At 39.1% G+C, this 16,579-nt stretch overlaps 1 protein-coding gene across 2 annotated transcripts in view; it reads right to left on the bottom strand.

Moving 5' to 3' along the window:
* The window catches only part of KCNIP4 (potassium voltage-gated channel interacting protein 4), a 472,927-nt gene extending 459,560 nt beyond the window's left edge, over positions 1–13,367 (bottom strand). The window contains exon 1 of one of the 2 annotated variants that reach the window (XM_075148844.1): positions 13,164–13,367. In XM_075148844.1, coding sequence (XP_075004945.1) covers positions 13,164–13,224 — 61 coding nt within the window. In that variant the 5' untranslated portion in view covers positions 13,225–13,367. The remainder of the gene's footprint in view (positions 1–13,163) is intronic. The other variant, XM_075148840.1, reaches the window with a different exon arrangement.
* Positions 13,368–16,579: the final 3,212 nt, after the last annotated feature.

Genomic DNA, 16,579 nt, shown 5'->3' on the forward strand with positions numbered 1-16,579 from the left:
CCATTCTAATGGTGGTTTTAATCAGGCACTGGACAAAAGTTAAATACTTTTTGAGTATGTACACCAAAAATTACAACTAGAAAGGTTTAAGCTGGTACAAAAGTTAAAATATATGACATCTTTCTTGATTAAAGCTTCCTAGATACATCAGCCTTGAAAAATGAGAGAGGAATGAGCACACCCTATTTTATCATTATAATAACATTTGGTAAAGACACTCATATAAAGCGAAGGCACATCTTTTCAAGTGTGAGATGGTACAGCATTGATAAAAATAATCTGAATAAGAAGTGTTTGAAACTTCAAAAGCTTTGCTATTGCCTGTGACATTGACTTTTCATGTTAAAAAATTGTTTAAAGTAACTGTCTTCAGTTTTTATTTATGGAAGAGAGAACTAAGATGTTCATGCTACATATCAAATGCTCAAGAGCTAAAATATCCTTAGAAAAGATACAGTTCATAAAAAGGTCATGGACATTTCTGAAGATCCAAATCCAATAGCTGGAAAATATGCAAGTTGAAGCTGTATTTATCTATTTTATTTATTTGGAATATCTGTTCAGATCATAAAAGAGGCAAGGATCTTTGCCTCAAGATCCTTGACGATCCCTGCAGTCTTTCATCAAGTTTCCCATAAAAATGAGGTAAAGTTGATGGCTGTTATTTCTGGTAAGACAATGACTCCTACCCCATCCCAAATTCTTGAGAGCTGCTTCATACAAAGGTAAAAGATTTGTTGCACTGCAAGGATGTAACTTACTTTATAGCGATTGCTCCTCAGACCAAACAGGAACTTGGAGCTGCTGATCTCATCTCCGTGGAAGCAATAATTCCTACAGAGCTCTTGTAGGATGGGAAGAATTACCATCAACAGGGGCAAGCTGGAACCTCTCCTTTGTGCGAGGCAGAAACTTCTGGAGCTAAGTTGAAATCTGTACCCTACTTTTATTTTTCCAATTTCAAGCACTGTAGTCAGCAAGCCTCCAACAGGTTTGGAAGTTATAACATAAAAAGCAACACTCAAAGACTAGTTATCATTTGTAAAGTAGAAGACATCAAGTAGAGTTCCAGAGAAATAATCTATCTTGTAGAAACAGAATGGAGAAAAACTATTTAGGTAACACCTGTGTATGTGGGAAGTCTGACGCTGCTGAACATGTTAAATCACAAGCTGAAGACAGGTGGAAGGCTGCTGCGAAAGGAGCAGCAGTTCATACTTGAAAGTATAAACAAGACAAAAGTCTGTAAGATATACCAAATAATGTTTTTGTCCTATTCAGTACTGTAAAATTTTGGCTATGTATTTCACCCATTTTGTGTACCAGGCTTTAAATGTAAGAAGATTTACTTTAGAACTAGGAAAAAGTTTGTAGCAGGAAGATAAATTCTGGAGTAGATTACCTAGTGATGTTATGAAGCACCCAGTATTGGTGGATTTTAAGTACATTAGATAAAAAGCTGTCTGAACTATCATATAAATATTTGATCCTGCCTTGGGCCATGAGGATAAATAGTAAGACTTCTCAACTTCTCTTCCAAACTACTTCTTTGTGATTTCATGTTTTTTATTGCTTTTATCTGAAAAGTACAAATGAAATCCAATGTAACAGAAATTTTGAGCTGGATTTTGCATCAGCCTTCTGCCCTGAGTAGACTGCATGGATTACATACAGCTGTATATAATCAGCATGGTTAGTCACTGTCTGCCTAGCATTCAGAGACAAATATAAACCTAGGAACTTGACTGAGTATATGCCTATTTATTTCAACCTCAGCCAGAAAATCCACCACTGTCAGTGGTGGTGGTTTTTTTTCTTAAAATACAAGTTTCTCAAACCATGATATTACACAAAAATCTCAGCATTCCTTGAAGAAGTTTTGTTTCCCAGAAAGCAAATAATTAACTGAGTCTTAAAAAGAAAAAGTTGCAGTTTTGGTAGTCTGAACTGGAAATACTCTCCAGTACTCAGAGCAGGGAAACAGACTCTCTTTCATTATCTCTTTTTGTTTCTCATATTCTGACACATTATATTAGCATTACAAGATTACATTAGCATTACAAGGTGTATTGTCAATGAGTTGTGTATCCTCTAAAGCCACAACCTATATTTTTGGTTTATGAAATTATGGACTATGCTGGAAGAGAGAAAAGCATTATTTCTTCCCTTCTTTGTAAGAGGTTTCAGAATCTGAAGGACTAAAGTCAACTGTTCAAACACTTATGACCAAGTATATTTCTTAAGTATGATAGGATGACTCTCAGTTGTAAACACTGCACTGTATTGCAACTGTTGTAAGATCAGGCCTTCTAATCATAATGAAAGAGGCACTGATGGATCAAGAAGATCTATATTAATTGCTTCAGTGCAAGGTGCATTTAATCAATACGCACTCTTCTTGGAACACAAACCATCGTTTTAGTGTTATTGCAACAAGAAACCGGTATCAGTTCAGCTAATTAACTGTATGTTTACTATTGAATACACATTTCTTCTAACACTACACCTGCAAAATGGACAATATACCATCTACACAATCAGCACTGTAAGTTGCCACTTACCAAATAGCGGTTTGATAATGCCATCAACTTCTTCTTGTTTGTTTTCAGTGAGGAATTAGTCTCTTAACTAATTCTGTACGTATTCTTTGTGATGCAGCATACGTGAAAACACACCATTAATGTTTTGGGTTCTTGAAAGGAAAAACGCACACAAAAAAAAGCCTACTTTCTTCTGAATTCTTTAACTGAAAATGTCCTAACAGATTGTCAGTCTAGTAGTAATTTAAAGTGCTGTTGATTAAAGTGACTGTTGATAAAACACTGCTTAATCAGATGTTAGAAATTTACTGACACCTTTCAGATAGCTTTACATTCCATTCTAAACAGGTCAAAATGTTCTTGCTTTTGCATTTCTAAGTATAGGCAGTCAATTTTGAACCCTGGTAAAGTAAAACATACAGTTAAATTATCAATAGAGTTGGGGTTTTTTAAATACAACATAGGGTTTTAGCTGAACACCCCCCATATCTTCAGGAAGGAAAAAAAATGACTGATTCTCAAGAACACCCCAAGACTGGGATGACTTAAAGACTTTAGAAGTAAGATGTGATCTTTTTAAGTCTATATTGAAATATAAAATTGCTTTATTCCATTTTAGTATCAGAAAACTAGCTGAATGCAAATAAAAGGTGCAACTGAAGCAAAGATTTTTACAAGTCTAAATAATGTCTAAATGCTGTACAACCCTGCAAGGTAAATAATTAAGCAAGGTATTCAAGTATGAATCTGTATAATTTTAAGTCCTGCTAGCTCATATGTTTAATAAAGATTTAAAGTAGTAGGGGGGAAACTTGACAGCAGGGGTGCCATGTAAAGAGCTATGTCACTGTATACCTTTAGTCACGGCTGTTCCCTCCTCACCTTAACCTCAACATACTATTTTTCCTCCAGAGTATTGGAATTCAGTTTTATAAAACATGCATTAGGGACCCACCAGTTCCACTGGAGGCATCACATACTCTCCTCTCCTTTGACTGACAATCAACCAACCTAGAAAAAAGTGCATAACCTCAAAACAGCATCACTCTGAGGTAAAAGATTACACAACAAAGGTGATAAAGTGCTCATTTAGCTGAGGGTTCACGTTCACCTTCCAAGTGGCACACAGAGGCAGAAGTGAGGAGCCATTGCTTGAAAGAGTTGGAGGTTTCAATCTCCTCCTGCAAAGAGGATCTTCATTACTATGTAATGTAAGGCTGAAAGGGCAGCCATTTACCCATCCTGCTATTTGACCTCCTCTTTCCCCTGTTTCCCAGGTAGGGAAACAAATACGTAGTCCTATAGAGACAGAGTGAAATCAATGGCTTTGAAGCAAACAACGAAGTGGGTTGATAGGTCCTAGCCACAGAGGTAGTTCTCTCATTTTCCCAATTCAGGACAGTAGGTTGGGAAGATGATAGCACAATGTGGCATATTCCAAAAAGCAAAACAGGAAAACCCCACCTCATTACCAACACAAAGATTGAAGAATGACATAGTACATAAAGTAGACCTAGTTACAGTAGCATGAAATTCTCTGTATCTTAATCATACTGCATACTCTCACAACTTGCAGGTGTATCTACTTTTTTATAGTTTTTTCTTCGGCATCTTAGATTTGGTAGGCTGCAGACCCTGGCTGTGAAGAAATCAGGGCACCACCTAAGAGTCAGTGTGTGTATGTATTCAATTACAGCATCTTTTTAAAAATAACAATGAACTTTATTGTGCACTTGTTTCAGTTACCAGCAGGTGGATGCTGCCAGCACACAATACTCCAGAGAAACAGTCTAGATTTATCTTTCTCTATAGACAGCATTACAACATGTGATACTTTTTATAATGTTGCATCTCAAAACACAACAAAATAATCTCAAATGTCCATAAATCAACATGGAAAAGGATACATAGGGTAGAAAGAGTGAATCATTAGATATGTAGGGTACCATTCACTTGCTGAGCAGTGGAATGTAAGTTAATAGTCAGTGTGATTAAGGACATCTGGGTGTCACCTGGTTAAAACCAGCTATATTGTCAAAACTCAAGACCGATGGTGATGTGAGGAAACACCTATCGTACTGTTACCAGCATGCAATGAAGCAAAACGTGATTCTATGGCTGGATCTGCTTGATATACATCTTTTATATTGCTTCAAAAGAGTATTCTTTAAGGATTTTTCTCCTACTTGTTTTAAGATAAACTGGATTCATTTATCTCCAGCTAAAGGTAACAGAACAGCTGATCGCAGAGTCCGCTTGCTCAGAGAGCACTGAAGCCACACACACAAGAAGGCATTTCTTGATCTTTTTCCTCTCCTTTCTTTTAACTGCTCAAGCAGGGGCTGCAATCCCATAGCCTGCTTTTCATTCTCCCAACACCCATCCGCCCTGGGAAACCACATGCACATACACAGCATGCCCCTCCCAGCGCTGGTGCTACCTGTGTGTGTGTGCAGGGGCTTTCCCTGGCCCATCTCAGCGCCTGGACAGGGAGGGGGCACCTGCTGCAGCAGAACACCCAGGAGCGGTTGGTACAACACACTTTGGCACACTAAAACAAACTGTCTCAAAAAAAGGTCAATCCTTTCTAGGGTGTTCTTTGAAACTATGAGCAGTAACATTCACGCAAAAAAGCCTTATAGTAGTACTGGTTCAGTTATTTTGAAAATGTGATCATAGATTGTTAATTTATAGTGCTTAGCATGTACACAGACATCTCTACATACTATAAAATTCCAAATCTCCATGTTCCGTTGCAATAATGCTTGTATCGGACAGATGTTACATAGAGTGTGACTTTCAGAAGATCATCCTTTCAGATTGCATCAGGTAAGTATGTTAAAATTAAAAAAAAAAAAAAAACCTGTATTTTTACTCCATTCCAACTTACTGCATGTATTTAGGATGTTCTCCATTTAGGACAGTTCTTTTTATCATATTATGTTTACCTTTTGTTTGGCACAATGTTGTCTTTCAATATGTTTTCATTATAACATACGTTGTAATATCATTAAAAATTCTAAGTCAAATAACTATATTTAATTTTAAAAGTGAGAATTACATAAATTTGGTAAATTTTTCCATGGGTTCTTCAACACTGATTAAACCACACTCTATTGATAAATGCTTGTGATGGAGAATACAATGCCATTTCTTTGTTTAGAAAGTGTTACCTTAAATTAATACACAAAGCAAAAAAATATAGCATTAGTAAAAGCAAGAACCAGAACATATACAATAACTTTTAAGGAATTAAAGGCTGTTCTGGAGCACAACCAGCAAAATAAATAAATAAAAATCAATATTATTGCTTTCTATACACGAACAGGGATACTTGTCACTACTGCAGACTCCATGTCTGCAGTGACTCAACGATTTCATCTGAATCATATTGTTTCTTCTCTATTTAATAAAACTGTTGAAGGATTTGGAAATCAATTGGTACAGATTACCAGAAACACTTCTGTGAGAGTGTACAGAAAGCAGAATTTCCTACCAAAAAACATGTTAGGGATTTGACGCAAGAAGTCCTCAACTAGCAAAGGACCAGCATGACTAGCTTCAGCATTTCCCACTGCAGTCCTTACATGGGAAGGAAAAATAGCCAGAAGACAGTATGTTACTGCAATGCCCGGACAGCGAGTGCACCTTTGGCAACACTAGCTGGGTGGCACAAATTAAGGAAGCCTCCCAGTTATTGTATCATGCAGATATTAAGATACTGGAGAAGGGGTGCCTAGATGTGCTTTTCATTTTACTATAAAGCATGTAGATGAGTGACTCAATAAAAGGTTTCAGTTGTTTGACTTTATTTCAAGATATACCAAAGCTATAAAACTTTTAATTACTGCTAAGTATTGCCAGCACAGCGGTTTCCTTCCTTTACATGGAATCACATAAACTTGATCTGTGTTTCAGTTCCAGGTTCAGTGTTCTCCTGATTTTCACAAATATTAGGGCCAAAATCCTTAATCCAAATTATTCCCATAGGTATCAAAGGGTTTATAGGAATAGTGACGATAGTCAAATGAGTTACTGTGATGAAGTGCTGTTCCGGTTGTTCCCACTTTGGGCAAGGATTAAAAAAAAACTGCACTGTGAAGAATCAGACCCATCATGACAATTTATGGCTACTGCTTATTTTTCTAATAAATCCTAAATGTTTCTTCTGGATTATTAACAAAAGTAAACTTTGATTCAAAAATAAGAAAAAGATTTGTTATACTAAAGCCTAATGACTATAGTGATACTTACAAAAATTCTCTCTGCTGGAAAGGTAACTGAAAATTGTGAGAACACAACAATGTATCAGTAAAATTGGTCTTTTTTGCTAACATTAAAATAGCAAACCCTTTCTTACTGACTGCATGAAATAGAGCAACCACCTTGCAGTCTATGTCTTAGGACATTCAAAGCCTTTAATTTTTGTATAACCACATCTATGCTGTCACCACTTAGTCATTTTGTGGCATACTGATATAGTGTGCTGTATAGTGCTACACATTTCACTGTGCTCAGGGAAGCTTCTGAGTTTACGCTTTATTTGGTGAAAATATCTGGCCTACAAATAAAGATATTTTCTCCTATAATAAAATCCAAACATTTAAACGTGAATCGTTGTTCTTAACAGGGCAAAATATTTGTAGTTAAAAATTCCTTATTATCATGCCTTCCACCTGTAGTTCGTTTCTCCAGTGGACACATAGCATCTGTGATGTTCATGCCACTGTTTGTGTTGCTGCAGCATAAATTATAAACATACAACAGGGGATCACAACTAGAAACCGTATCTCTAAAGAAATTTGTTTTATAGGTGAAAAAGAATATAAAAGAGCAACACTATATTTATTTTCAGACCTCTGACAGAAAGCTCCTTTTAATACCATATTAAGTCTCTGCTAGGCTGCCGGAAATAAAACACAGTATGTGTTCAGACCTACAGCTTTTATTCCGTGTTTGCGTTTATTCTTAGAGGTGAATGGATTCAATATACTTTCAACCCAACCACATATTTTAAACTGCTGCCAGTTTGTATTGTCCACAGACCTTCCAAATTGATAGCAGCAAGTCTAGAGCCCAGCCTCCTCTGCTGCTGCTTACACGAAGGCAATAACACAGAACTGATCTCTCCTGTAGAGTGCGAGAATGGAAAATGAAGAGGAATAAAACAAACTATGTTCTATATGATACCAAGACTCCTGTAATACAATTACAAAATAATAATTAAGAACATAACAAAATAATTGGATTCCATGCTTTCCATAGTTCCATAGACTCCAAAAAATATACATTCCTTACATTTTCACTTCCACATTCCAGCTGGTGTACTCAGTGGGAAATCGGGGCCAAATACTGCCTAGCCACCAAAGCAATAGCAAGCAAAGACGTTGCCGAGAAAACAGGATTCTGAAGGGACAACTACTACCAAAAAAAATAACACCTACGTCAATCTTTTGTCCACTTACTTTTGACACAACCATACATTATAGTTCAGGCCAAACATCATGGAGACATAATGTCCAAACTAGCCCATTAACCTCACTATTAACCATCTCCAGCTGTGCCACCACGCTGTGCTCCAAAGAAAGAAGGTTTTTATATCTGTACTCCTTACGCTCCAGAATAGGCCCAAGCCTATTAATTAAAGTGTGTGCTAATAAATAAGAGAATCCTACTTGGTTCAGACCGTATTGACTACAACTACTGAAAAAACGATTTGGCTCCTGGCCCAGTCCAGAACCTTGTGCCAATGTTTTCTCTCTCATCTCAAATAGGAGTAATGGCCTCTGCTAATAGGAGACAATAAATGGCCAGTGTTCATTTGGCAAGCAAGATTTTGAATACAGTCTATTTCGGTACTTGCAAGAGAGGACAAGCAGAATTGTGGGGGGAAGGATAGTAGGACAGCCGGGCAAGAATGCATGTGTCTATGAAATAGTGAAGCAATCAGGCGTCGTATTTTTAGATACTTTCTTTTTCAAGTGCCAAAGATTCCGAATAAATCACAATGGCAAACTGAGTGGCTGAGATGGGATAGATTACAGCTGAATGCTGCACAGATCAAATATTCAGCTCCAACCCAAACCATAAGTCCTAAATGCTTATCTGATGCACTGTAAAAGCTTTCCATGACACATGCTAGCTACCTCTCTTCTTATGGCTACATTAACTGCTAGATACCATATTGCCTCTGTATATTTCATAAAGTCTAAAAACACCTGGAAAGAGTCAGTTCTCTAAGCCCAATATACCTGAAACTTGTCCAGATGTTTGGTTATTTGTATCAACTCTCTGAGCACTGGTAGTAACTTTGAAACACATAATAATGAAAAAGAAAGCTGTATTTTGTGCAAAACCTGTAAAATTGATATTGTTGGGAAGCCAAGGTATTTTCAGCATTCATATCAAATACGACTCTCTATACTAGAATTTTGCATATAATTCCTGCTTCACGTGCTTACCGAATACAGGAATTGGAGATGGAGGCAGAGACCAAATTTTACACAGAGGCTTACACCACAGTCAGTTCTCTCAAAACTTCAGTTATTTCCTCCATCCTGCAGAAGCAGGATGTATATTTTACACTTAAAATATTTGCATCTATTTGCATGTCCATTATACTGATAGCTCCTTTATTAGATCATGAGTCCATTTAATTTATTCCTTCCCTTGTGTATTTGCAACTTTCACAGAAACATGTGGCTTTTGGAAGCAGCATTTCTAGCTGACTGTGTCTCCTACAACAAAGAAATATCTGTGTTACAGAAGGCTCAGGCAGAGAGAGAGGATCCAGTAAGATACAGGTGCACAAGATAAAATGGCTAGAAGGTCTCTCATATCTAAGAAGACATGAAGAGTGTTTAGGGACAGCAGATCATTAGCAGAAAAAGTGACACTGACTCTTGGCTGACAGCACGTCCTATGGATGGAGCTCCTAGACAAACCAAAGCTTTCACGCTGATACGAGTATTAGTGGAAGTCACTTGGAGAGTCACTGCCTGTTTTTCATCGTGTCAGATGAATCCTATCTGGGTTATAAAGGAATTAGTCCAATGCATACCTCCGTATTCCGGTATCCCTCAATAGGACACACTTTTGTTTAGTACCAGTTGTATCTCAAGGTGTATGAGAAGCTGCTTCCTCATTCCCCTCCTCCTACCTCATCTTTTGTCCTGCGATTTTTTCCAGTGCTTTTTTTCCTCACTTTTGTCATTTTTATTACCATCCCTTTTCCTAAATTCGTATTTTCAGCTTTTCCTGTATGTAGTTTCTTGTCCTTCTAGCACACCTTCCTTTGTCTTCTAAGAAAGCCTCAAGCAACAAGAGCAAGCCATTCATTAAAAGCAAAAGTGAACACTATTGCACAAGGATCTCGGAGGTATGGCAGAGAATACCAAACTCTAAGTGAACTTAAAGTTGGATAAACACTTTTTAATAGTACTATTTTGTCCATTTTCTGCACATAATGCAGAAATGACAGCCTCTTTCCTGACACATAGCATTTGCGACTGCCCTGTCTAGTCATAGAAAATCTTCAAAACTTGTCATAAATTACTTGGTTACTTTTTTAAAGATTTCTATTGTTTGAATAAGGAAGGGTATATTGGTCAGCACAATCCTCATTCTGAATTCATGATACCCTAAAGCAAAGCAACCAGTTGCTGTGCTAGTGTCTTATTGGTATTAGCATTCCCAACAGCTTAAGTTTGCCCTAGATATTGAACTCACAGGACACCTAGTGGTTAAACTTACTCTTACCCACACAAACTTTTTCTGATCATCTCTCTCTGCTCTTCTGGTTTTGCCAAGACCCTTCATGCCTTTACCCAGTAGCAGATGAGTTTTGGCTATTACTAGCACAAATACAACTTCCTCACAGACAAGACATTGATAAAGACTGTTTCATGGGGCAGAGGGATGAAACAGTTCATCCTTACAATGGCTCAATATGTAGAAGAGGAAGTATTTTGTTACTTCAACAACTCTCAGTGGTGCTCCAGCTGACATTACCTTGAATGTAAAAGATGTCCTGCAAGTTGCAATACAGTAAATGTAAGGGGCCGGGCAGCTGAAGAGAGTCATTACTTGTTAAAAGGTACAAAATGTTTCCTTTGCCAGTAATAATTTTCATAATTTAAGCTGCTAGTTTATTATTGGGCTTTATTTCACTTGGAAAAATGCAATGGAGGAAGAGTTGCACTTCTGTTAATTTCATTTTCTGACTTTCATGCACTGCCATCAAATCCCTGTAACAACGCTACTGCAGGCATTTTAAAATAAGTTTACCATTAAATACCATTTAAAAATAAGTAACATTTTAAACATTGTTTGTATTTGAAGAGAAATAATGAGAACTAATCTACTGAATGCTTCCTCATTAAGTAACCAACAGACAGGTACATTCAGAAATGCTGATGGTGCTGAAAATTAGTTGAAAGCTTGGGGAGTCCGGAGGAAGACAGCTAGAAGAAAAGGGTGGAAAGGGAAGTTTAGATGAAACAGGGCCAAAATTTGGGGAAGATGAACATACATGTGCTCTCTCACATAAGGAGGAAGCCCTGAGCAGTGAAGCTAGGTACTTACTTAAACAAAAATCAAGCTAGTGATGAGATGTAAGTTAAGTGGTGATCTAACGTATGTCATTCTCCAAAAGAAAGGAGGTATTTTCTTTTAGCTTTGTCATTTTTATCTTTCCCTTTTCCATTTCTGGCATAAGAACTTATTTTTGAGAGATGTTTTTCCTACAGTAACTCATATTTCAGCTAGATTTTGCTTTTTATTCTAAAACAGTGCAAAAGTATATCTTACTACCTCTCACCATTACAAGCTTCACATTAATTAAAGCCGTCATTAATTTCTAGAAGCTACAAGGCAAGCATATCGAAAGAACCAAAATGAAACACACACCTAACATACAGTTCAACTGAAAACATTTCCAGTAAAAATATCATCTTGGTATTTCATATTAGTCGTATGACATGGATTCAGATCATATTTCCCAGTTTTCATATAGACACTTTCCCACTACTACTAACTATACCTGTAAGATGAAACGTTAAGCTGCAAACTCTCTTTATGCTTCAACACCTATAGTAATGATCCATAAACCAAATTATTCTTCAATAGCAGCTGTGCAAATCCACTGTGTCTAAATTATGACCTTAGTTTTGTTTAGCCCAAACAGTCCTGCATGGTCGTTGCACAGGTGTAGCTAAGAGCCTGCCCAGTGTTTGTCACTGATGATCTATGTGTTACGGAAAAACAGGTGACTTTCAGGTTTCTAACAGACTAGAGCTGTAAGGCTGACAGTGGTATGTGGAGGGAAAAGTCTTAATTATAACTTGGGGGGGGCTTGGATCTGAAAAGCAGTAAGAAGTATCACATCACTTTGGTGGCTGAGTCCCTTGTTGGATAATCATAGTGACTAAGTATGCATTTTTTTTCCTGAAGCTTTAAGGAAATGTAAAGATGGATTAACAATTGAGCCGATAGCCTAAAACTAATTGAGTATGCAATTACAAAAGTCCCCAAAGCAAATGATCTAATATCCTATCTGAAAGGCTACAAGCCCTAACACATGAGAAAAGCTGGGGCGTAAAGAAAAGAGAAAAAGCAAGTACAATCCAACAGAGGACACGTGGCTGTGAGCCTCTTCAGGCAAGCAAAAAGACTATTCTGAAGCATCAGAAATCAAGCAAAGTGTGGGACTCCACTGCTCCTTTCAAGCAACTTTATGGCAAGGCTGTTATTCTACACTAGCATCACACAGTTTGTAAGAAATCTAACAACACAGCAGGAAACATGAAATAGTTTTCCATCTTTTCTTAGAAAACAACTTTCCCTTATTTTTGATTGGCTATTTTGCAAAGTTTTTCGTTAACTCTCCAACCATCATCTGCTTAACCATCTTACCTTGAGCTGGGCACCTTTCTCAGCAACGGCATGTTACACACATTGCACCCAAGCAGCTTCATTTCTACATAACTCTGTTTCCTACACATGCTGGGAGAAAACTCTAACGCTCCAGGAGTCACAGTCACCGTGGAGGACAGCAAAGCATACTTTTCTCCTCCCTAAAATGCAAGTTATTTTGTAACCTTTCTGAGGTGAATATGCAACTGCAAATTGCAATACAGGGAAGAGAAAGGCACCAGGTAGTCTTTGGCTTGCCAGAAGCAGCTGGTCTCCATCAAATAGTAGCTACTTAGGCATCAAGAAGGTACAAAGGAGATCAAAGCAAGGAGGTATAAGTGGGACTGATCAAAATTACCTCCTGGGAGTTAGTAACCAGAGAGGATGTGCATGATGCGCCCGGGAGGTTCCTACCCAGCCCCAGGTCATTTCAGCGAAGGCAAAAGTACCAGTTGGGTCACAGCAGGCATCTTACGGCAGGCTTCGCTTGAACGTTTCTTAGCCCGAGATCCCAGGCATTAAGCGTTTGCTTACTGTCCCCATAGACACACACACATTTTTCCAAGACAGCACAGGTGCGTTTACCTCATGCAAGCAGGCAGCTACCCCGCCCCACGCCAAGTTGCAAGACTTGCTGCTTAAAGGTGGGGGGCAAGACCCCAAAATAACTAAGAAGAAAAAACCCGCGCCCCCACGCCGCTCGCGTCCTACCGCCTGTGGAGCTGGCCTCCTCCAGCTGCGCCGAGATGCTCTCCACCCTCCTCACATTCATGCTGGGAGGCGGGAGGCGCCCGGAGCCCGGCGAGGCGGGACGCGGCGGGGGAGCGCGGCAGCACGGCCGCGCCGGGGCCGCGGGAGCCGGAGCGGTGCCGCGGAGGAGCGAAGCGGAGCGGGGCCGGGCGTGGCGCGGCGGAGCGGAGCGGGGCCCCGCCTCGGCGGCGGCGGCGCCTCCCCCGCCACCCGCGGCGGCGCGGGGCGGGCCGCGGCGCGGGGCTCCGGGGCGCCCGCCGGCAGGGACGCCGCCTCGACCCCTTCGCCGCCGGGCGAGGGTGGGCTCAGCCCCAGCTCCCTGCCCTGCCGGGCGCCCCCCGCAGCGGCGGGGCTGCGGGCCGCCGCCCTGGGGCTGCCTGCCTCCGCGGGGCTGAGCCGGTACCCGCACCCTGGGCTGGCTTGGGAGCTGAGCCGTCGGTGGGAGCGGGGACTGCCGTGGGGAAAGCCCCGAGCAAGAGCCCGGCAGGGCCGGGCCGCGCTCCCCGCTCTGCTCTGCGGCTGCACACAGGTGGTCTCTGCATCACCTGTTAGCACCCTGCCTGCCGAGCCAACGGGCTGCCCGGGACACAGGCGGTCACTGAGCCCTTGCACAGGGGAGCCCCCATCTCAGCTGCGCTCCACCAGCACCCCTGCCAGATTAGCACAGACTGGGCAGCTGGGAGCGCTTCCAAAGCCCAAGGGTTCTTTTTGGAATTGCTTGCCAGCACTGCGAACACCAGCACCAACACGGCCATCAGCTCAGATCTGAAAGAACAAGCCCACAGTGTATCAAACCCATTCCGTTTTTACAAAACACTATATTTGATCAAATTATGGTAAATTGTACTATAGGGTATGAAATTCTAGGAAGCCATGTATGGAGCGCAGAAATAATACCAGACAGAAATTACTTAGTCAGGCACTTTGAACAGCTCTGGAGGAAATTCATATAATTCCACTGAAACCAATGAGGTTCTACCCTGTCGTATCAGGACCGGTTTGGCCGTTGTGCTTAAAGAAAAAAGGAAAGGGCATTTTAAGACACCTTCAGAACTCCTCTAATTTATAAAGGCCTACCATGACACACCATTAGAAAATACTTCCATTATGGCAGTTCTCCCAGTTCAGTTTTGAACAGATAACTTTTTAGTCTTCTTTACTATTTCTTTTATTCTTATATGAATAATGACTTGTTTCAGAAATCCCAGTTATTCTTCCCTTTGTGTACATTTCCAAAAATTATAGTAATTTTTTCGAGGCACATAAAGGTTATAGGCTTAGCTACCTAAAATCTTAAATATTATTTTTGATGTTTAATTTCATATTATTTCTTGAACCAGGTATTGTAAAGATTCTTATCAGCTGAAAGATAAAGGAGTAATTCCTACACGACACTGCCGAGAAATGCTTTAGGAAAAGACTTTTATCCTGTTCTATTCCATGGGACAAACTTATATCTATTTTCACTCCAAAATGATGGAATGATTGAAAACTTGAATGGGCAGAGATGCTACAGTGTAGTGTAACACTGGCCAAGAACAACTCAGTGTTGAGTAGGTGCTGCCAAGTGTTCTCTTTTGATAAAAATGCATTCACTGCTGGAGGTTTAGGAAAGACTGTGAAGAGACAAGATTCAGAGTACTGTATTTGCTATATGCCCTCAAAAGATTTCCTTTCTATAAGGTAAATCCTCAGGCAGCCAGGAATATGGCTTTTCCTCATAAAAGAAATTCAAAGTAGTCAGAAGAGAGATCAGGATTTGGTTTCATTATCAGGATTTGAGCTTACTTATTATCAAGAAGCTAACCTTACAGATAACTGTAATTTATCACAATTTTGCAGGAGTCCTTGTTGTCATATATATATATATAGTTTTCAGAGTGAGGCAATTCTGATTTATGGCTGTCACTTCCCTTTGCTTGCTTTGCTCTACCCCAACATTGTATCAGAACCCTGTGAGTTATGAAAACACTCTAAATATATGTGAGCAGCTGGTCATAACACAGTGAACTAAGGCAGGAATGGTAGTAATACATCAAAAATACCTTTGCAGTTGCCAGTTAAACTAGACATTCATCTTGTGTCTTAGAAAGAATTACAGGTATGCAGCGCAGCACAGAACATAAGCTCCAGAAGTGTCTACCAAGTTTGTACAGATAAGGTAGCATGTGTCACCTCTATGATCAACTGTGTCTGAGGCAAAGAAAGAAGAAAGTGATTAAAAAAACCTGAACTGTTTCCATAAATCTGCATGTTTCTCTCAAGCTCATCTTCTTTATTTTTCTGCTTGCTCTCTTTGTTTCCATCTACCTGCTCTTCGTCTCCTGTTTTTCTTGATGGGCCTTGCTTGAAATAATTTGATCAATTCTCTCTGCATACTCTTTCCTTTTTATTCTCTCTGGATTTAACTACTTGTCTTGGAAAAAGCCATAGTCTTTCCCAAACTTCCTTTTGAACTTTTCCATTTCCTGGCTCTTTAGTCCTATTAGTTTTCTCTTGCCTTGTAGATACCTGTTGTCCTTTTTCACCACCACTGCCAGTGAGATCTAAATGTTAGCATTTTATTTACCATTTACTTACAAATAAAGGGTGCAGTACATAAAATGAAAGCCTATTTAAAAATCACTGGAAAAATCCTCAGTTTAATACAGATGTATATAATTTTCTGACTTCATAAGAACTATAGCGATAATAGAACTGTGCAGATTTTCAACCATTCAACATCTGGTTTAATTTTATCTAACGCTAGATTATGACAATTATTGGCAGTAATTGACAAACATAAAGATTAAATATGTGTAATTTTGACACTCTGTGTAGAACAAAACATACTTCAGAATGTGGGGTTTTTCCAAATTTGCTTTAAAGGGCAAATTCTTTATTGTTTACCAGACCTGATTCAGTTTCCTCCAATTAGCATGTCAAGCCCATGTATCTGCTCTATATAACATCCAGTAAAAATTGACATCAACTGTGATTTCATCCCTTCTATATAATTATATTTCAACATATAATTATATTTCTATAGAGTTATATTTCATAACTCTATGAATAGAGTTTCATTCTAGTTTCTACTTTTCAAAATATATAACTCCTTCCTTTCTTCCTCATTTATTTCAAGTATTTATTTTGGAGCTAAATGGTAATAACACCTTGAGCATATATTTAAAAGGTACACATATGGCTGAAGATTTCTTCCAGTCACCTGTGATGAACTTTTAATTTCTTCTTCTTGAAATAGTTGATGTAGTTTCCATTTGGTTTCTTTAATTAGACTCTGAATCAGCATATTTCTGTTAGCCTCAAATGTAAAATAATCTTTGGTGAATAAAAAATATTCATCATGATTTCTAGTGGTAGCACCTTCCTATCAGGGA

This window comes from Calonectris borealis, chromosome 4 (genome assembly GCF_964195595.1).
Source record: "Calonectris borealis chromosome 4, bCalBor7.hap1.2, whole genome shotgun sequence".
NCBI classification, from domain to species: domain Eukaryota; kingdom Metazoa; phylum Chordata; class Aves; order Procellariiformes; family Procellariidae; genus Calonectris; species Calonectris borealis.